The following is a 25,598-nucleotide window of genomic DNA, read 5'->3' on the forward strand; positions in this document are numbered from 1 at the left end:
CTTCCTCCCCTCTTTTTATCCCTTTGCAATTTAATCTCCTGCTGCTATCATAACGATGGTGTGTTGTGAGGTATCCATCACATACCATAAGTCCATCAGTAATATTTAATGTTACAGTTGCCTTTCTAAGTATTGGATAGCATTGGGGGTGTTCTAAAGCAATCCATTACTGTACCTGTAAATCGTTTTCCTACAGTACATGGATTTTAGGGCTTTAAAGAAACCAAGATAACTGATACAAACTGGGAAACACATTAGCTGATACGGATTGAGTTATCCGCTGCGTTTAGACATAGAGTAATGCTAAGGTTTGTGCTTTATATTTATCCATTCTGTCTTCTGTAATAACACTAAAGCTTACCCTTGATTTTTGTGTTGATAAGACCTAGATAACTTCAAGACCCAAACGACACGGAGTGCTGTCAGTGTCCGAGAGGGCCAAGGAGTGGTTTTGTTATGTGGACCACCCATGCATTCTGGAGGTAGGTTTTTACTCCATATTAGAGATATTTATGAATACCTGAGAAGATGCCTCTCCTCTGTATCCAATTAAAATCTTTGATGCAGTATATGAGTGAATATACAGGCGCTATTTGGTGTGCTCACATTCCTAACCTAATCAGTTTTTTCATAAAACATTATTTGTTAGAGCCTCAAAGCATGGATTCTTGCTAGCAGCCTCAAATACACTTATTTCACACAGATGTTTGCAGAATAAAGATATGCTTAGCTGGCCTTCTTTTTCATTCTGAACTTTCTTACAATTAGTGCCAAATCTGGTGGCAAATGAAAAGATATTCCTCAAATTGGAGTCTTAACCTGATCATTAGGCAATACGGTCTGAGTAAAGTGCTTTTAATAAAACCGGTATTAGATAATCAATAGTAACTTATCCTAACTTAAATGGAATGCAGAATTCAAAGGGACTTTGTAAACTAATTTACTCTATACCCTAGAGGGAAAACAAACAGAATCACTTTCTGCAATATCTTATTTATCTTCCATACTATTTTCAACTTGTACAGAGGAAGTGACTCGGCACATGTGAGACGGCTATTTGAAGTGTGTGTGATCGCACACTACTCAATTCCAGTTAGCTTAGTATTGAATAACGGACTTTGCATACATACAGGCTGACCCTGTTGCAGTACCACTCACTTTTAACATGACATTGTAGAGTCGCTGGTTCTTCTCTAGTGTATTGGCCAAAGTGTGCCTACAGTCCTGTACAGCTGGAGGAGGTGATAATGGCCTGGGGTAGCCAGTGTGAAACACAATGCGACAGCCTCTCACTCAGAAATGAGCTTATGCCAGGCGTGTTGTTGTCACCATAACAGTATTGTGTTTTGTTTCCCTATTTGAACAAGTGAATAAGACCAAGTAAGTGTGGCACTGCGCTCATTGCACTGTGAAGCATGAATGCCACACACAAACTTGGAACTCGTTGGACCCATCGCTATCCACTGACTGTAAGACATCTCTGCAGGTTTTTACTCTGCCTCAGCGGCTTCAACTGCTGGAATAGAGGTTCTCTCAAATGACACATTATATCTCATGTTACATCGACATGGCCACAAAATAAATATTGTTGCTAGCTAAAGTGACTGCATTAGGGCTCTGCGCCATCATGAATATGTGTTTATTCTCCAGGGCTCAATTAAGTTTATTTTTGTGTCATAGCTATTGCATGTTTGTAACGTTGTGCTTGTTACATAAATAGCCATTGTGTTCAATAAGAAAAGAGGTTGTTGCACTATATTTTCACTTTCCTCTTGATTTGTATTTTCTTGACAAACGCTATCACTGTTCATTACGGCCACATAGCTCAGAGTCAGGGATCCCCGGTCTTGCTTTGCTTCGTCAGTATGAATTGGTTTCGGCTTCGGTGAACCGACTGCAAAGACGTGATCCCAGGAGCCAAGGTTTGCGAGGCGTTCTCCTCCCAGGGGGACAGGAGATGAGCGACAGTACGCTGCATACACACCTTTGTAGTTCCGTACGCGCTCTCGCCTCCACGCCACGGTAGATAGGCTTTCGCTACAGTACCTCGCTCCTATGAATCTGTGCACTGCTCTTTTCAAGATGACCCAGTATTGCTGTGTGGCAGCGCTCTGTGTACTTTAGCTAGGCCTGTTGGCTGAGGAGAAGTGTGGCATGCATGAGTCAAGCCTGGAAAAAAGCCCTGTCCCCAGTTACTCAGGGTAGAGGACAGGGCATGTGTCATGAGAGTGCCAGTGAGGCGCTGTAATCCGTTTTGTTTCGCTCTCTTTCCTTTGGACACTCTTTTTTTGTGCACCAATAGCTGTTCTACTATATTTGCCCTGGTATCTTCTTGGAAGGAAACTGAAATAAGGAAAAGGAAATTGTGTGGAATGCCAACATGATCTGCTTACAATGTGTTTTTGTTTTTGTTTTCTAATACAGTATTTCATCAATGGGCAATACTGACACTGTGAGCTATTTAGCATAAATGCTAAATGATATTTTCAAAAGGGAATTTTTCAATATAGACTCCTACGCCTACAAACACATTACTGTGTTGTAATATATTAATACTACTGTACTGTATTTACCACTGTCATATTCCTCTCCCTCCTAGAGCTGACATTTGCATGGATCTTCAATGAGTACCCATACTTTGTTCAGCAAGACAGTCGTCGATTCATCTCACAGGAGACAGGAAGTCTGTACATTGCTAAAGTGGAGCCTTCTGATGTGGGAAACTATACCTGTGTGGTCAACAACAGCATCACTAAGGGGAAAGTCCTCAGCTCTCCTACACCACTGGTCCTGAGGAATGATGGTAAGATCCCATCCTTTAAACAGACACACTGATCAGACAGCTCAACAACAAAAAACTGCCCAGATTTTTTTTTTACTGCCCAGATTAAGCCCCAATTTGTAAAACATTGGCAGTCTATGCAGTCTACAATAGACCATTCTATCCAGATATTCTGTAATGCTGATTATAAGTGGTCAAAGAGAAAGAGTAATCTTACCCCCTCAAAAGGTAAAGTCAAAGGGTGAAGCTGTTGCCCTCCTAGCAGCTTGAATATAAGATTCAGTCTGAAAAGGAGATTAATCCCTGCCTTCACCCAGATGTGTTCTTCTTTTAACCTTTTACAAACCTTATCCATTTCTCTCCATCTTACCAACCTCTCAGTGATCGCTTCTGTTCCACACACAAATACCTTTGTGTTTCTGGGCCCATGTTATTGTTGTACCATGTTTTCCAGGGCGTAAAGCGAGTGTGCCATTAATCATTGATGCCAAAATTTGGTTTGTGTATTGTCTCCCTTTCATAGGAGCAATGGGTGAATACGAACCCAAAATAGAAGTTCATTTCCCTGACACTGTTCCAGCTGCGAAGGGATCCACAGTGAAACTGGAATGTTTCGCTCTGGGAAAGTAAGTCGGAGTGAATGTGCAAGTTTGTGCATATGTCAGACATATCATTGTAATCAAATCAAAGTTTATTTGTCACTTGCGCCGAATACATACAATATAGACCTGACAGTGAAATGCTTACTTACAGGCTCTAACCAATAGTGCAAAAAAGGTATTAGGTGAACAATAGTTAAGTAAAGAAATAAAAACAACAGTAAAAATACAGGGTATATACAGTAGCGAGGCTATAAAAGTAGCGAGGCTACATACAGACACCGGTTAGTCAGGCTGATTGAGGTAGCATGTACATGTAGATATGGTTAAAGTGACTATGCATATATGATGAACAGAGAGTAGCAGTAGCGTAAAAGAGGGGTTGGCGGGTGGTGGGTGGGACACAATGCAGATAGCCCGGTTAGCCAATGTGCGGGAGCACTGGTTGGTTGGCCCAATTGAGGTAACGTGAACTCACTCACTTTTGTACATCGCCTTGGTCCGTACAATTGACCTTATTTTTGCGCCCAAAAAACGTAATAGTTCCATATAAACTGTAATATCAATACCAATGTAAAGCACAATTTCTCCCCTTTCCAACAAAATTAATGACGAGACCTTCATGATGCCCATCTCTGCATAATTCCACAAGGCAATGAGCTCCGTCGGGTCTTTTTTAAATGGCGGGTGGGGAACGAAGGCTACGAAGTGATCTTGAAAAGGGGAAATATGTTGGGTGAAGAAAACAGGGTTTTTTCACCCGATTTGTCCAACTAATCAACTTTAAAATGTAAATAAAACGTAAAGAGTTTATGTAATGTCTCATCACATACCTGTTTGAAGGTTTGTGTCGAATTTGAAGAGGGCTTTAGGGCTGCGCTAACGTTAGCCTCACAAGTGAACTGCAGCTGTTCCGGGTTTTGAGTGTCATGATGGCTCACAGTGAAAAATGCAATTGGCACCCTAGTCATGAAATATTAGTTTAATATTAGCAATAATTATTATAATTTAGACAAAAATCATGAAGTTTTCTTACAAGTGTATATGGTTAAGCATGATTTTAATCTGCGAGAGAAGGGCTGCCCCTGGTGGAAAGAGGCTGTACGGCACAAAATGAGTTGCAAATGAGCGCCCCACGTTACGTAGTGACACGTCACGATGTAACGTACAGCGTCAGAGGGGTCCGTTTTTTTCATATTTTCTCCAATACTGAGTCCATTACCATGTCAATCAACGCTGAATCGAAACGTAGTTCACACCCCGGATTTTGATGCCAACAGTCACTACAGTCCCATTAGTTTTCATTGCAGCCTCGTTTGAATGTCGCGGTTACGCACATTTGTACGGAATGGGGTGAGTTTACGTTAGTATGTACATGAATGTATAGTTAAAGTCACTATGCATATATGATAAACAGAGAGTAGCACCAGCGTAAAAAGAGGGGTTGGGGGGGCACACAAGGCAAATAGTCCGGGTAGCCATTTGATTACCTGTTCAGGAGTCTTATGGCTTGGGGGTAACAACTGTTGAGAAGCCTTTTTGTCCTAGACTTGGCACTCCGGTACCGCTTGCCATGCGGTAGTAGAGAGAATTATGAGGTTGCTCCTTTTAGGATGCTGGAATATTAGTGATATCACCTAAAGTCTTGAAGTCAAGTATCACACACCACAACCTCATCCTGCAACCAACTCACATTACACAGTGACGTCAACAGAGCGCGACTCACGCTGAAAGCGGAACAGTAGAGAACTTGGTTTGTTGTTTTTGAAAGTTTGAAAGTCTGTGTTTACCTGTTTAGTTTGGATCCCGCGATGCAGTTAGCCTCAGTTGCTGGGACTGCCACTATCTGTCCCGGGATACTGCTAAACCCTAAAGTTTGAAGAGCTGCTGATTGGTGAAGCAGCTAGACTAGCTATCAAACTAGCCAGGTTTCCTTGAAAGTTTGAACACAGCCTGAGACGCGGTTAGCCCTTGTGGCTTGGTGCGTATAGTCCCGGGCTTGTGGCTGTTTAAATCCCTGCTGTTTTTTGCTGTTTCCATCGGCCCTGTGAGCTGTGCAGGCTGGAATTGCGTGGAGTACCCGTGTTAGCCTACGTTTCGACCGTCTGAAAAACCTGTTACGAGTCCAGGTGACCTACCCAGGCCAATAATGGTCAAGTTCCTAAGGCTCAATGACAAGATTGCTGTTCAGGAGAGAGCCAAGAACTCGAGAGAAACCAACATCTTCCTCAACGAGGACTTCTCTGAAGCTGTGCGCCAGAGGAAAGAACTTATCCCAGCTATGAAAGCTGCCAGAGAGTGTGGGGGCATTGCTTACATTAGCTACCATAAGCTCATTGTCCACCCTCACTCCCAAAAGCCTGGGAGGAGTTAGAGAGCCAAGCTTCTGGGTCAGTAGCTTCAGCCCGACATCACATATGCACAGGCACACATACACCAACTGACACTCACAAGCGCCTGATTGATTGACTGTTAGCTAAACAAGGTTTTATATATACTGAAAATATAAACTCAACATGTAAAGTGTTGGTTTCATGAGCTGAAATTAAAGATCCCAGAAATGTTCCATATGCACAAAAAGCGTATTTCTCTCAAATGATGTGCACACGTTAGTTTACATCCCTGTTAGTGAGCATTTATTCTTTGCCAAGGTAATCCATCCACCTGACAGGTGTGGCGTATCAAGAAGATGATTAAACAGCATGCTCATTACACAGGTGCACCTTGTGCTGAGGACAATTAAAGACCTCTCTAAAATGTGCAGTTTTGTTACGTCACAATAACACAGACGTTTTGAGGGAGCGTGCTATTGGCATGCTGACTGCAGGAATGTCCACATGAGCTTTTGCCAGAGAATTGAATGTTCATTTCTCTACCATTAGCCGCCTCCAACGTTGTTTTAGAGAATTTGGCAGCATGTCCAACCGGCCTCACAACCGCAGACCATGTGTATGGCGCCGTGTGGGCGAGAGGTTTGCTGATGGCAATTTGAATGCACAGAGATACCATGACGAGATCCTGAGGCCCACTGTCGTGCCATTAATCCGCCACCATCACCTCAAGTTTCAGCATGATAATGCACGGTCCCATGTCGCAAGGATCTGTACACAATTCCTGGAAACTGAAAATGTCCCTGTTCTTCCATGGCCTGTATACTCACCAGACATGTCACCAATTGAGCATTTTTGGGATGCTCTGAATCAACATGTACAACATCATGTTCCATTTCCCGCCAATATCCAGCAACTTAGCACAGCCATTGAAGAGGAGTGGGACAACATTCCACAGGCCACAATCAACAGCCTGATCAGCTCTATGCGAAGGAGATATGTCGCGCTTCATGAGAAATAGAATATCCTCATTTAAACCAGGGTACTTAGTAGCCTGTAGTTTGTAAATCCAAAAATGTTCCCTTTGGTTTAGCTGTTTAAGATGGTCTCCTTTTCTAATTGAATTCGGGAACATGTTCAATACCCATAGCTTGTAAGGAGGCAGGGTTGCCATGGTGTAAGGACTTGTAGTGCCTTGCCATGGGGTAGTCTTCATTGCCTACCCATATGGCGTACTTGTGTTCCGCTAAGCAGTCTGGAAGGTGTCTCGTTGTCCATCCAATGTAGAACACCTTGCACTATTGGACATTCCAATCTGTAGGTGACATGAGTGGTTTTGCAGTTAATGAAATGCTTGACTTGATACTCCCAAGATGTGTCAACAAAATATTTTTTTCTGTGCAATATTTCTGCAATGGTTGCACTGGTTGCATTTAAAAGAGCCCATAGGTTTGTGGTCAGGCCAAGTTTTTTGAGAGTCAACAGGAGATGGATGTGGACTCATTTGTCATTTAGTAGCGTATCACTTTGGATGATTCCACAATTATTTTAAATTATTTGTTCTCTGCTTCAGTGCTGTATTTTGTAACAAAGTACACTCTCTCTGATGCATCAGGAGGCACTCCCCTTGCAACAAGTTATTTATGTCAAGTCGTACGTCCCTTATAACTGCATCTTTCAGGACCTGAGCGCTGTAGCCACGATTCAAGACGCGATTATCGAATTCAGCAGATTTAACACTGTAATCTTTTCCCTGATGGCAAATTCTGCGGACTCTTTGGAATTGGAATGTTCTCTTTTAGCCTTTTGGGGTGAAAGCTGTCTGCCCTCAGAATGGTTTTCCCATCTGAAGGTTTCCTAGGTTTCCTGTGTGCAAACAACCTTTGTCATTTTTACTGGTCCAAGAAAATGTGTGTTATCCTTGCTGTAACCCATAGTTTGTTTGATGTTAGGGTTAATGCTGTTAAGGTATTGGTGGAAGGAAATAAGTTCATCTTCTGAGCCAGACCAGAACAGGCAAGCATCATCAATATAGCATCCCCACCGTATAATCCGGTCAACAAAAAGGGGTTTTAGAAGGATCCAAAATGAAGTCATTTTCCCATTTACCTAAGTACAAACTAGCGTAGGAAGGGCTGTAGCAAGCTCCCATGGCACATCCTTTGACTTGTTTAAAAATACAGTCCTGAAAGACAAAGATGTTATTATTAAGAGTCCATTCAGTCAGTGAGACAATGAATTCTGTGGGAGGCATCTCAGTCTCAGGCCGGGTACTCAAGAAATGGTGCATAGCTGCCAACCCTTGTTCATGTTCAATGGTGGTGTATAGAGACTCCACATCCATGGGGACTAAAAAGGAAGCTGTACCTATATTGTTCAGTTCCTTAATTTTGTTCAACACATCTGTGGAATCTTGAAGATAGGCTGGGAGTGAATGCAGAAAATGCTAAATAAAGTAATCAATGTACTTGGAGATTGGTTCTGTCAGACTTTCATTACCACTAATGACTGGTCTGCCTGGGGGGTTTTCAAGATTCTTGTGGATTTTTGGTAGAAGATAAAAAAGAAGCCATACACGGACTGCCATGGAAAATAAATTTGAACTCAGTGTCTGAAATGTAGCCATTCTCCTAAGCTTCTGTGAGGATCCCTTTCAATTCAGTTTTTAGGTCCTCTGTAGGGTTGAAGGTAAGAGATTGGTAGAATTCATCATTGTCTAATTGACGGTAGGCTTCTGTCACATGTTTGTCTTTACTCCACACTACTATAGCGCCACCTTGGTCTGCTTTTTTAACCACAATCCATACATTTTTGGACAAGGATTCAACTGTATCCCTCTCTGTCTTAGAAAGATTATGTTGCGTTTGGTTAGAGTCAATTTTACCCTTAAACAGATTCTCCACATCAAAATTCACCTTCTTGGCAAGTGTATTTAGTGTGTCATTCTGGACAATGGGACAAAAGGTGGACTTGGGCTTAAAAGGTGTTTTTGAGGGCACAGAAACTGCCTGACCTGAAACACTGGTGTCTGTAGTTGTTTTGCTTGTACCAGGCTTTCAGATGTAGAAACAAAATATGTCAATCTTTGTATTGAATTCATTCGTGGAGTATATGGGGGCAAAGGACAGTCCTTTAGACAAGACCCTTACACAATCATCGGAAAGGGGTTCTCCAGAAGTGTTGATCACAGCCTTGTTCTGGTCCTGCTCCGTGTGGTTGGATAGTCTTGATTTCTTCCTCCCCCTCCGTGTTGACCTCTTCCGCGTCCTCTCCCTCTCTTGTTGGGGAACCTGTGTGGCTACTCTTCCTGGAGGAGCCGGCCTCTGAGTGTCTGGGGTGACCCTCATCGCCACTGTTCATAAAGTTGGAATAAACCGATCTTCTGGGTTGGTTTTCTCCAGGAAAAGACCTTGCCATCTCTGTAGTCTACTGCATCTCTTCTAAATGTCCTTAGCTTGTCTTGCTTCAATGTCAGACTGAATGTGTCTATTTCCTCCTTCAAAATCTCATCACATTGTGCTTTGTTAGAATTGTCACTGTGTTCTGTCATTTTCCTTTTTACTTCTTCAACTTCTGTTTGGACTACATGCCCTTTATAGCTTCCTCTATTAGAAGTAGCATTAGGTCAAAGGAACACATGTTGAGAATAGCCTCCCATTTATCTCTAAATTCAGTCTTACCTTGTGCTCCATTAGCTGGAAACGTCATAATACGGAGGCCTCTGGGGATTAGGCCTTTTCTCCAATAGTCAGACAAGCTCATAGAATTGAGGTCAAGTTTGGTGTCTTTCTCCATAAGGTGTTGCAAGTCTCTGTAAGCCTTGTTCAAGTCTGTTCCAGTATTCTCTGCGGCTGTCATCTCATCTAGCAACGAGGCAGTGGTAATAATATTTTGACCCTCTTCATGGGAATAGGAAGATCTTGTAGCCTCTTGGGTGAAATCCATAGTATGAGTTGTAAAATGTCCCCAAAACACAGAAACAATTACTGTGGAGCTGCTTCCTCTAAGCACTACCCAAGTGCTGTGATTAACTTGTAGAAAAAGGAGGAAGGGAAGTGCTGCTAAGGTAATAGTAGATTTTGGTAAGCAGTAGGTGCTCTGGTAGAAGGGGTAAATTGGTCATCAAAARGAAAGGAGGACCAAGGCACACTTCATATAATTAATTCAAATGATTTTATTTGTATGGAATGTTCAATGGAAACAAAGTTTTAAAACTCTGAAGCGTTCGACAGGGATGCTGGCCCATGTTGACTCCAACGCTTCCCACAGTTGTGTCAAGTTGGCTGCATATCCTTTAGGTGGTGGACTATTCTTGATACACACAGGAAACTGTTGAGCGTGAAAAACCCAGCAGCGTTGCATTTCTTGACACACTCAAACTGGTGTGCCTGGCACAACCTGTTCAAAGGCATTATTTTGTCTTGCCCGTTCACCCTCTGAATGGCACACATACTTAATCCATGTCTCAATTGTCTCAAGGATTAAAATCCTTCTTTACCCTGTCTCCTCCTCTTCATCTACACTGATTTGAAGTGGATTTAACAAGTGACATCAATAAGGGATCATAGCTTTCACCTGGATTCACCTGGTCAGTCTTGTCATGGAAAGAGTTCCTAATGTTTTGTACACTCAGTGTAAGTTCAGAGCCATATTCCTGTAAAGCTCAGAGAGGATCCCTTGTCAAATGTTGTTGAAGTGTTATGGTTGCAAGTTCACCTGCCTCATCTAAAGCCTCTTCTTTTGGGGTGCTTCTGTAGGCCACAATGCTATAAGCCACCAAGTGTTAACAGTCAGTACTTGGATAATATGTGTGCAATGCTTGATAATGTGTGTGATGTTAACAGAGAGGTCTATTTTCTGGTTGACCTGAATATTGACTGGTTAGCAACTAGCTGTCCTCTCAAGAGGGAGCTTCTAACTGTGACTAATGCCTGCAATATGACCCAGGTTCTCACTCAAACAACTAGAGTGCATACCAATAGTGTTGGATCTGTGACATCCACTTGTATTGATCATATCTTCACTCATGCTGCAGAGCTTTGCTCGAAAGCAATATCAGTTCCCATAACATTGTGGCAATAACAAGGAAAGCCGTTGGGCCTAAAGTAATTTATAAGAGATCATACAAAATGTTTTCTCATGACTCTTTTGTTGAAGATGTAAAAGATGTCTGTTGGTCGGATGTGTATGAGGAAGTGGATGCAGATGCAACACTGGAAGTATGTGTAACATGATTCATGCACCTGTTAATAAAGTAACTGTGAGAGCTGTTAGAACCCTCTGGATTGATGATTAATAGAAAAAATATTATGGTTCAAAGAAATTATGCAAAATAGGTAGCAAACAAGTCAGGCTGCTCAGCTGATTAGTTGACATACTTTAAATTGAGACATTTTGTGACTAAACTATATTACCAAACCAAGATAAATGACATAAAACACAATGGGTAAAGACTTTGGAGTACGTTAAGTTATATCATGGGCAGAAAAACCAATTAATCTCCATCGTTCATTGAAGTTGATGGGTCATTTATTTTTTATTTTTAACTTTTGATATTGCCAATCATTTCAATTACTATTTCACTAGTAAAGTGGAAAAACGTAAGTGAAATGAAAACATTGAACAGTGAACCATCATATTTTTGTATAAAATATCTAATAATGAAAGAGAAGGAGTGCTGTTTTGAATTTGGTCAACTTAGTGTGGTAGAGCTGGGAAAACTATTGGTGTCCATCAATAATAACAAGCCACCAGATATAGACAACCTTGATTGGAAACTATTGAGAATGGTAGCGGACTGTATTGCCATCCCTATTTGCTATATCTTTAACCAAAACCTAAAGGAGTGTGTGTCCATAGGCGTGGGAGGAAGCTAAAGTAATTGCCTAAAAATAGAAAAGCACCCTTTGCCAGCTCTAACAGACACCCAATCAGTTTGCTGCCTACTCTTTGTAAACTATTGGAAATCATTGGTGTGACCAAATACAATGCTATTTTTCTGAGAACAAGTTAGCTACTGACTTTCAGCATGCGTATACAGTAGAGAAGGGCATGCACTTGTACTGCACTGACTCCAATGACAGAGGATTCTTTAAAATACGTGGATAATAACATAGATTTCCGTGCAGGATGTGATTTTATTATACATTTTTATTGAAGAAACTGACTTGCTATGGCTTTACATCACCTGCCATGGAGAGTCATGTATCCAATAGAACCCAGAGAGTGTTCTTTAATGGAAGCTTCTCTAACATCAGATATGTACAGTGCGGTGTCCCTCAAGGCAGTTGCCTTAGGCTGTTACTCTTCTATATTTTTACAAATGATTTGCCACTGGTCTTACACAAAGCTAGAATGACTATGTATGCGGATGATTCCACACTACATGTCAGCACCCGAAGCCAGTGAGCTCACTAAAATTCTAAACTCAGCAGAAAAGAGCTTTCCCTTAACTGCACATACAGAACTAACATCAACAACATGTATGCCTGTCTTTCCTGGTTGAGGGTTGACGAGAGATTAACTGCTTCTCATAGTTTTTATGAGAAGTATTACTGTAATGAAAATTCCAGATTTTCTGCATAATCAAATAACATTCAGCTCAGACACCCACAAGACGTGCCACCAGGGATCCAAAACAAATTCACGGCAACATACAGTGTTATACAGAGCCATGATCGCATGGAACTCCCTTCTATCTCCAATTATTCAAGAAAACAGAAAAATGACCTTAAAAAATATATTAAACAACATCTCATGGAACGGCGGGGACTGTAAGGTGACACACAAACACACGCACACACAGACACGATCTAACACACACATTTTTGTGGTATTTGGTCTTTTTGAATTGTTTGCATATCATTGTATTTAAAATGTGTATGACTGCTCTTGTCTGTCAGTTTATCAGTACTTTGTTACTTGTCATGTTTGTGGGATATTTTGTACCCCAGGAAGAATAGCTGCTGCCTCTGCAAAAGCTAATGGGGATAAACAAACAAATATCACAGATTCCCAAGGGGCTACAGAAAGCAATATCACATCGTAAGGATGTGAAAATCAAATGTCCTTTCATACATCTCCCAGGAAGGCAAAGCCGTAGAAATTTGAGACAGTGAAAATGGATGAGAGACAGATTTGTATGGTTACAGTAATTCTAAAGGTTTTGGCAGCCTCATCCTTAGAGAAAAATTGAAATCCATTACACAGTAGAAGCTTCTGTACAGTTAATCACATTTTCCCCACCTCAGACAGTCGTCGTCATTAGGGCTTTTTTTCGTTCCTAATATTGCAGCCCAGTCCCAGAAATAAGTTGGAGGAGAACCAGTGGCGTCCCATTTCCAAGCAAGGTGAAGATGAAGAACTCCAACGCAGTCCTTGAAATTCAAAATTTCCAGCAGGAAGACACAGGGACGTACGAGTGTGTGGCAGAAAATAGCAGAGGCAAAAACGCTGCACGAGGTCGTATCTCCTTCCATGGTAAGTGATCCATTTCAAGTCCAGCGAGACTTATGAGTCAACGTGCTGTTGTAATAGTTATCCCCATTTTTTAATGGAGGCTTGGAGTCGGAATACTTGCTGTGGCCTTGGTCGTCTGATAGAAAACCTGTCTGTTTTGGAATGCTCAGTGAGATTAGCATAGTAATTGTGTGAAATGATGGAATATTCATTCAATACTATATTATTTCAGTGGTCCATGATAACAATTAATTTTCAGTCTTGACTCAGTTGTCCTTTTTATCGTCATTATGTCTTTTGAATCCATGTCCCTGACATTTGCATATTCCCTCTTTCCATAGCGAAGCCCCATTGGCTCCAGACAATGATCGACGGGGCCCTGTCCATTGAGGAGAATCTGTTCTGGGAGTGTAAGGCTAACGGGAAGCCCAAGCCCTCCTACAGCTGGCTGAAGAATGGAGACAACCTAATGGCAGAGGTATGTATGGAGCCCTGGCAACCACCAGCTCTGAGCATGCAGAGCGTTCATCCCCCCCTTCACAACACTGTGATGGATCTGATCTGAGGGACCTGTCCCACAGACACATCACATCAACATCTCCACCATAGTGTGCCGTGGTTCAGGCTCTCTGAACAGCTGATGGGGTTAAAATTCAGTCTGAGTAAGACATCAGCAAAAAAAAATCAGACCTGTCTTAGTGGCTTTTCCAACTGGATGGCCATGGAAAATAAATTGCTTATTAGTGTTCTACTGGTATTGTCAACATTGCTTTTTTTTTTTTTTTCATTGAAGCTGCAGGTCAGCATTTTTTAGCCCCAATCTGAGCATACATACTGCAACAGAGGGCTATAAAAAAATAAGTATTCTCTCTTGCTTTCTTCGTCTCTTCATAGTGTACAAGTAATTGCATTTGCGCCTGTGGACATATTAGACTGCTCCAGCAATACGTATACAGATCTGTCTGCTTTCTCATCCACAGGGCCGGATACAAATTGAAAACGGGGCTCTCTCCATAGCAGCATTAAACCTGTCAGACACCGGGATGTATCAGTGTGTGGCTGAAAACAAACATGGCATTATTTATTCCAGCGCTGAGCTAATGGTGTTAGGTAAGATTGCTTTCCTCTCCGCTTTTTATCTGTGTCTATCTTGCTGTGTGTTTGATCATATTCTTAAAGGTACAAGTAGCATCCTGCGATTACCCTTTTCAAAAATCACTCTGCTGCCTCATTTAATGTCACTTCGGCTCCAGAAAAGAAAATATGAATCTGATGGAGTGTTTCATTTTAGTTTCAATCATTTCATTATATTGATTTTGATGCTACAGATACGTTGCATAGTGGCGTCAGAGGGCTTTCTCATGTAGATGATATATCGATTTATTTGGAGAGCTTTGATGAGTTCTATCTGACCTACTGGATGAGAAATCCAATTCTGTCTTGATATTTAATGACACTGGGGGTCTCAGATGATGGCTGACAAAACATGATGATGACAGATGAAGCCAAAAGTTTAGAGAATCCCATACTGTGTAGTGAGGGCTGGGGGGGGGGCTTCATCGCTGAAGCCCTGGAGCAGTTCCTATGGAGATCATGGCTTTTATGCCAGAGGGTAGGGGAAGGAGGGAGGGAATGAGAGTCAATCTCAGCTCAGCACATTTGATCTGGGAGTTGGTTCAAGTTGTCTTCTTCACGTTTTTTCACCCCCTGCATCTTCTCTAGCATCACCTCCCAGTTTCTCCAAGAATCCACTGAAGGCCCTGCTAAAAGCTCGCTCAGGCAGTGATGTGGCTTTGGAGTGCAAGCCCCAAGCCTCGCCCCGGGCAATTAGCCTGTGGAAGAAAGGCAATGAGATCGTGCAGAGAAACGAGAGGTAGTGTGGAACTCAGCATGAATTCTCACCCATTCACACAAAGTGCAGTTATGTGTGATTAGAATATTTTCAGATGCGTGTATGAATAGGAGTACAGGCTAATGAGAAGAGAACAAAGCCCTGTAAAAATGTATATATACAGTAGATAATAAATGTAGTATGCAGCGTCTATGCATATTGAATGCTTAGTATATGCGAAGACTTACATTTCAGTCATTTAGTCGTATTATGTTCAAATGCAAAAATGCACATACAGATAACAATCTCTTGGATGACAAGCCTGGGTGGAAGGATTGGCATTGGGACACCAATCTTCATAGGAAATTGAAAAATGCAAAGTCCATTTTCTAAAATGGCAGTTGGACTTTTCCTCTGTTGGAATAGAAGGAAACATGTAAATGGTGTTGAAATGAAGGCGATGATGCATCCTAGCACTTGGACTGGATTTAGACACAGCACTTCTGTTCTCTACCCAAGCAAAAGCTCTGAATCTCTGTTACTCATCCCCCAGGATTACTCTGCTTCCCAACGGGACACTGAAGATTGCCAATGTAACCAGGAGGGATGCGGGAAGCTACACGTGCATCGCTAAGAATCAGTTTGGAACGGCAAGCACCACTGGAAGGCTGTTTATCACAGGTGAGCTATCATAACATCTTCTCCCAATAATCCCTGAGGCATCGCCCCCACAACTAGGGAACGGCGACGGATTTTTCACCTTGCAGGCTCGGGTATTCAAAACAGCGACTTTTCGGTTACTGGCCTAACGCTCTAACCACTAGGCTACCTGCAGCCCACACTTCAATAAGCTTCAATGAAGCTACAAAACTGTTAGTGTTTAACCTTAACATGACAACAGTACAACACAACAGATGAACAGGAATGACATTTACTTTTGCAGGTGGGCAAAAAGAACCATCTGAAACCCATGCCCCTACTAAGCCACACCTTCTGTTTTCTGATCTGACCCATATCTCAATTACCCAGCATTATTAACCCAGCATCAACAACCCAACCTTGCACTTTTTAAAGAAAACAACCCAGTGGCCCACTGCCTGCAACCCAGTAGTTGGGTCATCCAAGCAACCCAGTATTTTTTAGAGTGTACTGTCTGATATTTGTATGTACTTCCTTGTGCTGATAATTGTACTAATAAATCCAGCCTAACATCTAATGGAAGTGATCCTTACTATTCTGTCTGTACAACTTAACACAGTCAAAGTTGTTCTTTTCTAATTAAAGCAATTGCAATGGTTCTTAAATAGGCAATAAGTTATTGTACTGCAATTAAGTCAAGGTCATTACTTATGGATGCGGAGACTTAACGTTTTGATGTGTTGTAAACGTCTGTCTCCACCTCCCTTGTTTTTCTCATTCGCTTATTTAAAGTTTTACGCCAACAGCTGATCCCTTTAATCTAACGGAATGTCATTATCCTGACCTTTCCCTTACAAGGCTGCCATACTCCACTGCATCCTATTCTCTACAGCCAGCATTGGGAATGCATTCTGCTTGCACAATTCTACTTCAAACATTTCCCCCCAAATTGACAATGCAAATACGAAGTGTCAATCAGAAATGTTTTGAAAGTTAAGTGCTAGAACCAAGATACATGTAGCTATGAGGATCCTTGTCGTAATGATAGTATGATATAGTTACACTAGAGTTGTTTGAGTGTAATGGTTCCCACCCAGAGAGTATTAAGATGCATACTAAGCTGTCATTGTCTGGACAGAGCCCACCAGAATCACCCAGCGGCCTGCTAACATGGAGATCATTGTTGGCGAAAGTATCGTGCTGCCCTGCCAGATAGCCAGCGATCCAGCCTTGGATGTGTCTTTCTCCTGGGCTTTCAACGGGCAGCTCATAGACTTCCACGGGGATGCCGACCATTTCGACAGAGTAGGAGGGGTGAGTCATCAGGAGCAGTGGACAACTGCTGTGAGGCTATTCTAGGATTGATTGTTTCACAAAGTGTGGCAGACTGCAAAATAATACGCCTCATTTTGGAAACTCTGTATAATCTCTGTATAATAGGTACCTGCTGAAAGCCCTACCCTCACACTGTAGGCTACTTTATGAAACGTGTATTTAAGACGAGTACTGTTGGGATCAAATCATAGCAGCAGTTTTAACATTGAAGTGATGCTTCAGTAGGCTGTATTTAACTTCCATTGCTTCAAGTTATGTTTACTCTTCCATTTATCTTTTAACTCCCTGTCTATCAGACAGCCCATAAGAATTGTGATCTTATTTGTAAGACAACATAAAGGTGAAAAGCCACAGTATTTCATAGCGATCCTACTAATCTTTAAGCTGTTTCAATGGTGGAAGAAGCCTGATGAATTAAAAGTGTTTTTACTTTTCATCCCTTAAACTTCTAATTTCTCCACCTCAAAGGGAGATCCTTTTTTTTATCATCTCTCTTTGCGTTAATTTAATTTGCATACCTATTTATGAATCTTGTGCCCTGAAATCATTTGTAGTGAGTTGGCTGGTATTAACCAAGGGCAAGCCTTCGCACCAGTACAATGTTCATCTGAATTCCTCATGCCTTCAATTAACGATAAGAGACTGACTACTTTTTGGCGAAAATATGTGTTCCTTTTGATAGATGAGCACTGTAATTTGTTCTGCGCTCGTCTCTGCCAAATTGTTTTAGAGAATCATTTATCACTGTTTTATGGATTCATTATTCACCCAAGGTTCATTGTACGGCTATAGCTGAAAAAAATAAAAAATAATGGATCAAAGTTGGAGTTGATATCAGAGTTGAACCCCTCCCACGTCGTGGTCATGCTAAGTTCACGCCTGCGTGGATAGACAAATGGCAATTACAAATGACATTGACATGTGGACACACAAATAATGAGATACAGTTTTCACATATTCCGTATCCCCATGCCCAGGGAGATTACCAGCTCCTCTCAACAGCGTCTGATGAATTAATTAACATAATTAAACCAGATCTGCCTCATAGCTTCCTGCCTGCCAAGGCATGGAATTTAACCCCTCGCTTTCCAGTCAGGCAGCTGCTGGCTGGCATGTCAGAGGCAGACATGGCATGAGCATGTTTAGCCTTTCAGAGGAGAGGAGTGCCATGCCGTCCCTCAGCCACACATAAGTGCCACTCTGCTCCGCTTTGTCTTTGCCTCCGAGAGGTGAGGATCCTCTGGGTGTTCATGCCCAATTGCAACCGAGCTTAGCTGAGCCATGGTCACTACCCAGTGAGTTGATGAAATTTGGCGTGGCTTGAGTGTGTCTAACCTGGCTAGCCCTCAGGTGAATCCTCTCCAGACAAGCACACTCTATTTTAAAAGGAGTCCTGAAGGATGACATGCTGTGTATGTGTGACAGACCACTCTACTAAGTGAACATTGGCTCTGAATTTTTAGAATGTGAGTCCCACTCCCCAGATAGAGTGATGGGCACCATTGCTATGTACCTAATAGTTAACTACAGATAAAGATGATCCCATTTCACTCACTTTAAAATATGAAGACATTTAAATTTGATAGCTCTTCCACATTAACTTCTGTAACTCCACTTAAGGCTCCATGGCAGAAGATGAACTGAAGCTATTTCATCACATCTCACTCCTCTTTAGGTTTTCCAATAGTTTATCAGCTTTAGTTTCCCCATGGCGTCAAAGAGCATACTGTTTTATTTAGAACAATATTAGCTCTTAGTCTGTAAGTTGTACTAATTTCTCATCCATCCCTGCTTATGTAATTCTTGAATAATTAGGATCATCTTGCCAATTAGCCGTTGTGTGTTTGTTTTGGTGGTCCTGTGCGAGGCTGAGTAGGGGGAGCATGCAGTGCCTGAAGCGTAGCCAACAGGACTGTTTGTTTAGAACACAGCTCACGTTCTTGCTGGTTTCCGTGTGTCACAAGACTCTGTGACCTGAGGGGACCACATGCAGCGCCGTACACAGAGCTTTCTCAATTTTAAAGCTACAGTCACACTTGGAAAGAAAAAGATCACAGCACATGATATTGCTCCGATGTGATACATGTATTTATTAATCAGCCTACAGGAGCATCACACATGCAGTTGCGCAAAAATAATTATGAAACAGTTCAGAGTGTATTTCCTTTGGATTTCATGATTTTACATCAGATTTTCTCGTGTGTTATTGTTTTCCCTTGTAGAGCATCTCGGGAGATCTGATGATTCGTAACATCCAGTTGAATCACGGGGGAAAGTATGTCTGTGTTATCAACACCGACGTGGAGAGCTTGTCTGCCTCAGCCATCTTGGTTGTGAAAGGTAAAAGAACCAACTGTTAAGGTTGTAAGCTGTTCAGTTCACTCTGGCTATGAGACTCACATTTGTACAGGGACTTATTTCTCAGAAGTGATTTACATTTTAGCTTCTTCAGAAAAGTTTGAGTGTCGAAATACAATATAGTTCCTGCCGTGAATGTTTGATCATAGAACTTCCGATGTAAAATCTTGTAAGCACTTTGACAGAATTAAAATTGATTCATGCAATAAATTGGTGCTGAAATTGCAATCTAGATGACATCCTTCATTTTATTAGTCTGGGTATCAGTCTGTTTAGCTTACATTCCAGTCATTGTTCTCCATGTCATGTGCTAAAAACTTGGCACATGCCATGGAGTACAAGGAGTGGAATGTGATCTAAACAGACTGGCAACCAGACTATCATTTTATAGGCCTATATGAATAATATTGGTTAATTAATCTTGCTGCCAAGCTACCTATGGGGCGGCAGGTAGCCTAGCGGTTAAGAGCTTTAGGCCAGTAACCGAAAGGTCGCTAGTGCGAATCCCCGAGCCGACTAGGTGAAAACTCTGCCAATGTGTCCTTGAGCAAGGCACTTAATCCTAATTGCTCCTGTAAATTACTCTGGATAAGAGCATCTGCTGAAAGACTAAAATGTCAAATTTAACCATAAATATATTTATAGTTTGGTGAGAACTCTGCAGACAAATATAATAACACCCTGTAATAGCTGTCCCGGTGTTTTGGAAAGCCATTGTTTGTTACAGAGAATTGCTTTAATTGGCTCATTTACACATTGACAAAAAAAACATAGAAGCGTCTGAATAATGAAACAGTGGAGCAAACAACAACATCTTTGGAGCATATATGTGACCCACCACTTGGATTTAGCACAACATTTTTATGTTATTTTTTACATTGGATAAAAGACACTCAGCGCTAGAACATTTTATATCATAAACTGCAGTTAAGGAACAATGTGAAAGGAATTCTGCTTTGAAAGTGGATAAACTTGTAACCACACTTTTGAGAAAATGGCGCTTGAATTTTTTTATACACCTAATGGAGAGCTCTTCTTTGTGTACACCCATTCAACATCGTTCACACCCTCTTAAATCCTACTCCCACCCATCTCTTTAAGGATTCACATGTGAGGGCATGTGCTAAACAGAGTGAGTAGTGGAGTAAACAACCAAAGTTTTCAATACTAAAAGTAGTAAAAGTAGTAGCCTACAATAAGTAAGAACACCAGGTAAAAATACACTTTATCTAGTCCTTGGCCTATATCCTAATCTGACTTTGGTGCAGGTCATGTTGTTCTTCACTTTACCATCTCTGGTAAACACACACTATATAAAATAAAATCTAAGTTTATTTGTCACATGCACAGGATACAGAAGGTGTAAACGGTGGAGTGAAATGGTTACTTGCATAGTAGCAATATCAAAAGCAGAAAGTGTCCAGATAAAAATATTGTATAAATATTTTATAATTATTAGATGATGCTTACCCAGACACACTTGTATAAATTAATTGTCATGTGAAGGAAATGCTATAACCACCCCCCAGCCACATCTAGCTAAGTGGATGGGTCACTATTGTCTAGACATGTACACATGTTCATGAAATACACCTGGCTGACTTGATGGGTCATGTAATCATCTGGTGAAGTGCAGTCTTTCATTTAGACATGTAGCTAGATAGCTAGCCAGCTAAACAATGAACCAGCATAATCCCAACTCATACTACTACCAATACAAACATTGTCATAGCTGTAGTATGAATCTGCAAGTAGCTAAAGCTATCCAACCAGGTTCAATGTTAGCTAGCTAACATTAGGCAGTAACTAGCAATGCAAATGGATTTCTGATTCAAATAATATTACTACACAGATCATACACGTAACATTAGCTAGCTACCAAGCCAGCATGCTAACGTTGGCTAGCTAGCTAACAGTAGGCTTTAACTTGCAATGAAAACGACTTTCTGACAAAATTAGAAACATATAATATCTGAAAATGTAGCTAAACTCTTACCAGTATACATGGATGAACGCTTCACGGCAGACTGGAACTTTAACTCCGTTTTGTTTGTAGCTACATCTTTTTTGGCCAGCGTTGTCAAGTCACTCCGGTTCACACTGACCATGGCGTGTGCAGAAAGTAGTCCATCACAACTTTTTCCAACTGATCTGTTGATAGCGCCTGGTAAATTCAGGGCATCAATGTTGTTGAGAAATGTAGCAAAACTTTTGTAATTCTCGATGGCTAACATAATATCTTTAAAAAACATTGTGATAGAAAGGACTATCAACATATAGTGAGCAGCTCACGTTATAGACAGAGGCACGCTACATGGCAGACCAATCCAAACTCATCTCCCGGCATGTCCAGCCCATCCATTATCTCAGCCAATCATGGCTAGCGGGACAGTTCCTGACTTTTTCCTTGGCTAAACCAACTAGGCTCGTAATTTAACAATTGTATTCATATTTACAGATGGAATACAAGTTTGTTATTGAGGCACATTAAAGTTCACATGCAACAGAAGGCATTTCTGCCAAAAAACACACTTTGATAAAAATATACACTTCCATTCAAAAGTTTGGGGTCACAGAGAAATGTCCTTGTTCTTGAAATATATATATTTTTTTGTCCATTAAAATAACATCAAATTGATCATAAATACAGTGTAGACATTGTTAATGCTGTAAATAGACTGACGAGTTTCAGAAGAAAGTTATTTGTTTCTGGCCATTTTGAGCCTGTAATCGAATCCACAAATGCTGATGCTGTCACGGCCGATGCTGGAAGAAGCGGACCAAGGTGCAGCGTGGTGAGCGTACATTACTTATATTTTGGAATGACCCCAACAAAACAATAAACCATACAATACCGACCGTGAAGCTTAAGGGCTCTAGTGCCACAAACAAAGACAACTACCCACAACGGAAAAAGGGCTACCTAAGTATGGTTCCCAATCAGAGACAACGATAGACAGCTGTCCCTGATTGAGAACCATACCCGGCCAAAACATAGAAACACAAAATCATAGAAAACAAAACAGAGAATGCCCACCCCAAATCACACCCTGACCAAACCAAATAGAGACATAAAAAGGCTCTCTAAGGTCAGGGCGTGACAGATGCTCCAGATACTCAACTAGTCTAAAGAAGGCCCGTTGTATTGCTTCTTTAAACAGGACAACAGTTTTCAGCTGTGCTAACATAATTGCAAAAGGGTTTTCATATGATCAATTAACCTTTCAAAATGATAAACTTGGATTAGCTAACACAACGTGCCGTTGGAACACAGGAGTGATGGTTGCTGATAGTGGGCCTCTGTACGCCTATGTAGATATTCCATTAAAAATCAGCCGTTTCCAATTCAATAGATAGTCATTTACAACATTAACAATGTCTACACTGTATTTCTGATCAATTTGATGTTATTTTAATGGACAATTAAAAAAAAAAAAAAAACAAGGACATTTCTAAGTGACCCCAAACTTTTGAACGGTAGTGTATGTTCAAATGCCTCTCATGTGAAGTAGTGACGTGCGACAAATGTGTAGCTTCCTGAAGCGGGTCACATATTTGCTGTACTTCTCAATCTTGCTGCATCTCTATCTCACTCACTGTATCTCTGTCTCACTCACTGTATCTCTGTCTCACTCACTGTCTCTCTCTCAATCTCTAACTCTTTCTCTCGCTCTTTCTCTCTTCACAAATGTACCCCTCCCATGTCCCTGTTCGGTGTTAGTGATCCTGTGTTCATAATCACTTCTCAGCCTCACATATCACACGTCTGAATTAAAGGCCCCTGTGAAGCTGGACCAAGGACACAGCCCTTAATTAGATGGAGTGTGATGGCCTTGATATGTAACAGGGTCAGCAGTAAAGGCAAGAGCATAATGAGTTGTGAATGGGAGGGGTGGTGGTGGTGTTGTGAGCCTGGTGTGGAGGCTCACTTTGCTAATTGTCTGATTGAGTCAGGTCCCCCCGGGCCCCCGGACACTGTAGCGGTGGAGGAGATCACAGATAGCACGGCCCAGCTCTCCTGGAAACCTGGTAGGGACAACGGCAGCCCTATCACCGGCTACATCATCCAGGCCAGGACACCCTTCACTGTGGGCTGGCAAGCTGTGGACACAGGTAGCTAATACACCTAGCATACAGTACAGAACATAGCACACCGTAGCCATGCTTATGTAATGTTGAACGCTCTCCTTTCCACTTCCAGTTCCTGAGGAGATCAATGGCAACACTTTGACAGCCACTGTAGTGGGTCTGAATGCCTGGGTGGAGTATGAGTTCCGGGTGGTGGCCCGCAACAGTGTGGGCATGGGAGAGCCTAGTCCAGCCTCAGCCAAGACCAGGACAGAGGATGCCAGTGAGTGTCACTCCTCTACTCTCTCTAAAATACATATGTAGACACACGCACACAAAGTGATACACAGAACCCTGACATCTGACTTTAAATGCTGGTTGAACCAGTTGCTAATGTGACAGATTAAATGTGATGGACCATTTACTTTGGGTAAATACACATCAGGATGCACATGAGTGATCCGCAAATCTTTTGTGCAGAGCCATGCACAAAACAGTTGTCAAGTAAAATGTCATTTTCTGACTATTAAACTTAACAGCTAAATCAAAAACGAAGTTGTTTATTCATTGTGAGATTGCTATTCGAGTAGGAGGATATACTCCAAAACATGTTGGGTCGCTCGTATCAAGGGAGAAGTTGTGGTGTGTAAAATAAGAAATATTGTGGATGCATTTTAAAACTGTCGTGGGGCTAGACTTATAGACTTGCAGTTCAGCTATGTTAACTGCCTTCTAATTGCTTTCCTTTGGGCTTTGCCTTACAGTGCCTGATACAGCTCCCACTGATGTTGGAGGTGGAGGCGGCACAAAATCTGAATTAGTGATAACTTGGGAGGTAAGTCATCTGTCAGGTTTTACTGCTCTCTCCATAGCCTGGTAATGGTTTTGCTTAATTGTGCAGAATTGAATGGAGCAATTTTATGACCTGCACTAGAGCCAGCCCCTCCCTTCTGGGGTCTGGCCTCGGAGGCCCCCAACGTGATTCAACTCAGGGAAAGAGATTGTTTCTTTGAAGCCCACTTCATCCACAATGATGTACCAATGCAGGGAGAAAAGGATCTGTGGGTTGTGGTGTAGGGGGGAAAACGCTGCATCTAATCATTGCAGCTCGTGTTGAAGCCCTCTTTGGCGGGTGCTTGAGGACAAAGGCAGGGGTGTCAGTGTCTTTGTCTGTATGCGTTTTAATATCACTATAGTTTTGTGTTTCGCTCCCAGCCCGTGCCTGAGGAACTGCAGAATGGAGAGGGCTTCGGTTACATCATCGCCTTCCGGCCGCTGGGTGCTGTCACTTGGACGCGAGCGGTCATCTCCACGCCTGGGGTCGCCCGATACATCTTCCGCAACGACACCATCCCGGCCTTCTCACCGTTCGATGTGAAGGTTGGGGCGTACAACAACCGCGGGGAGGGGCCTTTCAGTTCCATAGCCACAGTGTTTTCAGCAGAGGAAGGTAAAGGCAATGGCAGCCAGTGGAACCACGCTCAAACAGCTCCTAATCTTTTTTTATTCTGGAGGCACGACCTTGAATAGTAATGATGAAATAAGTTGGTTCAGACACTTTTCCCCCTCTCAAGCTGGGAGTTTCAACTTGATATTAGTTATTGTTATTGCAGAGGTAGATTACAGGAAATCCTAGCTGACACTTACTACACTGGGCTGTCAGTGAGGTATTGTGTTAATTGAATTTGCCGTGAAGATAGTCTTCCCTTATGTCAGTCACAGATCCCATTAAAAACCAAGCCCAAGCAATATAGCTCTCTCCAGTGAAACTACAGGTCTATTCTCTGCCTGCTTCTGCTTCCTATTAGTGTGTTTGATGGTGTTGAGTGAGTAGTGCTCACCAGCTCTCTATTTCTGCAGTCCCCAGTGAGGCTCCTAAGAGGGTTTGGGGCAGGAGTGTGTCTGCAGCTCAAATTGAAGTGATCTGGGAAGCCCTCCCTGCCACCCCTGAAAGAGTGCTGGGTTATGAGGTAGGATTCTCTCAATTTGCTCAATAAATAACCATACTTGCCTTCTAAATAGTAAAACGGTTTATAGTATGTAAAATTTCAAGTATTCTTTAAATGCCAGGTTATACTCATTTCGGCTTTTCATCGAGTAGAATTTGCTGAACACTTTTGAGGAAGAGAATCACCTTTCCAGACTCACGTGTGTTTGACAACAACTGATAATCAGCTGATAATGAGATAAGATGACGC

At 41.9% G+C, this 25,598-nt stretch overlaps 1 protein-coding gene across 1 annotated transcript in view; it reads left to right on the plus strand.

Annotated features, from left to right (window-relative positions):
* Positions 1 to 25,598, plus strand: part of LOC111969843 (contactin-3-like) — a 68,055-nt gene that overhangs the window by 34,571 nt on the left and 7,886 nt on the right. Inside the window, exons 5-19 of the mRNA XM_023996162.1 lie at positions 384 to 482; positions 2,600 to 2,803; positions 3,306 to 3,408; positions 13,006 to 13,190; positions 13,511 to 13,647; positions 14,150 to 14,279; positions 14,892 to 15,042; positions 15,554 to 15,681; positions 16,778 to 16,953; positions 19,197 to 19,314; positions 23,287 to 23,445; positions 23,534 to 23,683; positions 24,165 to 24,235; positions 24,616 to 24,850; positions 25,261 to 25,370. Coding sequence (XP_023851930.1) covers positions 384 to 482; positions 2,600 to 2,803; positions 3,306 to 3,408; positions 13,006 to 13,190; positions 13,511 to 13,647; positions 14,150 to 14,279; positions 14,892 to 15,042; positions 15,554 to 15,681; positions 16,778 to 16,953; positions 19,197 to 19,314; positions 23,287 to 23,445; positions 23,534 to 23,683; positions 24,165 to 24,235; positions 24,616 to 24,850; positions 25,261 to 25,370 — 2,156 coding nt within the window. The remainder of the gene's footprint in view (positions 1 to 383; positions 483 to 2,599; positions 2,804 to 3,305; positions 3,409 to 13,005; positions 13,191 to 13,510; positions 13,648 to 14,149; positions 14,280 to 14,891; positions 15,043 to 15,553; positions 15,682 to 16,777; positions 16,954 to 19,196; positions 19,315 to 23,286; positions 23,446 to 23,533; positions 23,684 to 24,164; positions 24,236 to 24,615; positions 24,851 to 25,260; positions 25,371 to 25,598) is intronic.

The sequence above is a fragment of the Salvelinus sp. IW2-2015 genome, linkage group LG11, assembly GCF_002910315.2.
Source record: "Salvelinus sp. IW2-2015 linkage group LG11, ASM291031v2, whole genome shotgun sequence".
In the NCBI taxonomy this organism is placed as follows: Eukaryota; Metazoa; Chordata; class Actinopteri; order Salmoniformes; family Salmonidae; genus Salvelinus; species Salvelinus sp. IW2-2015.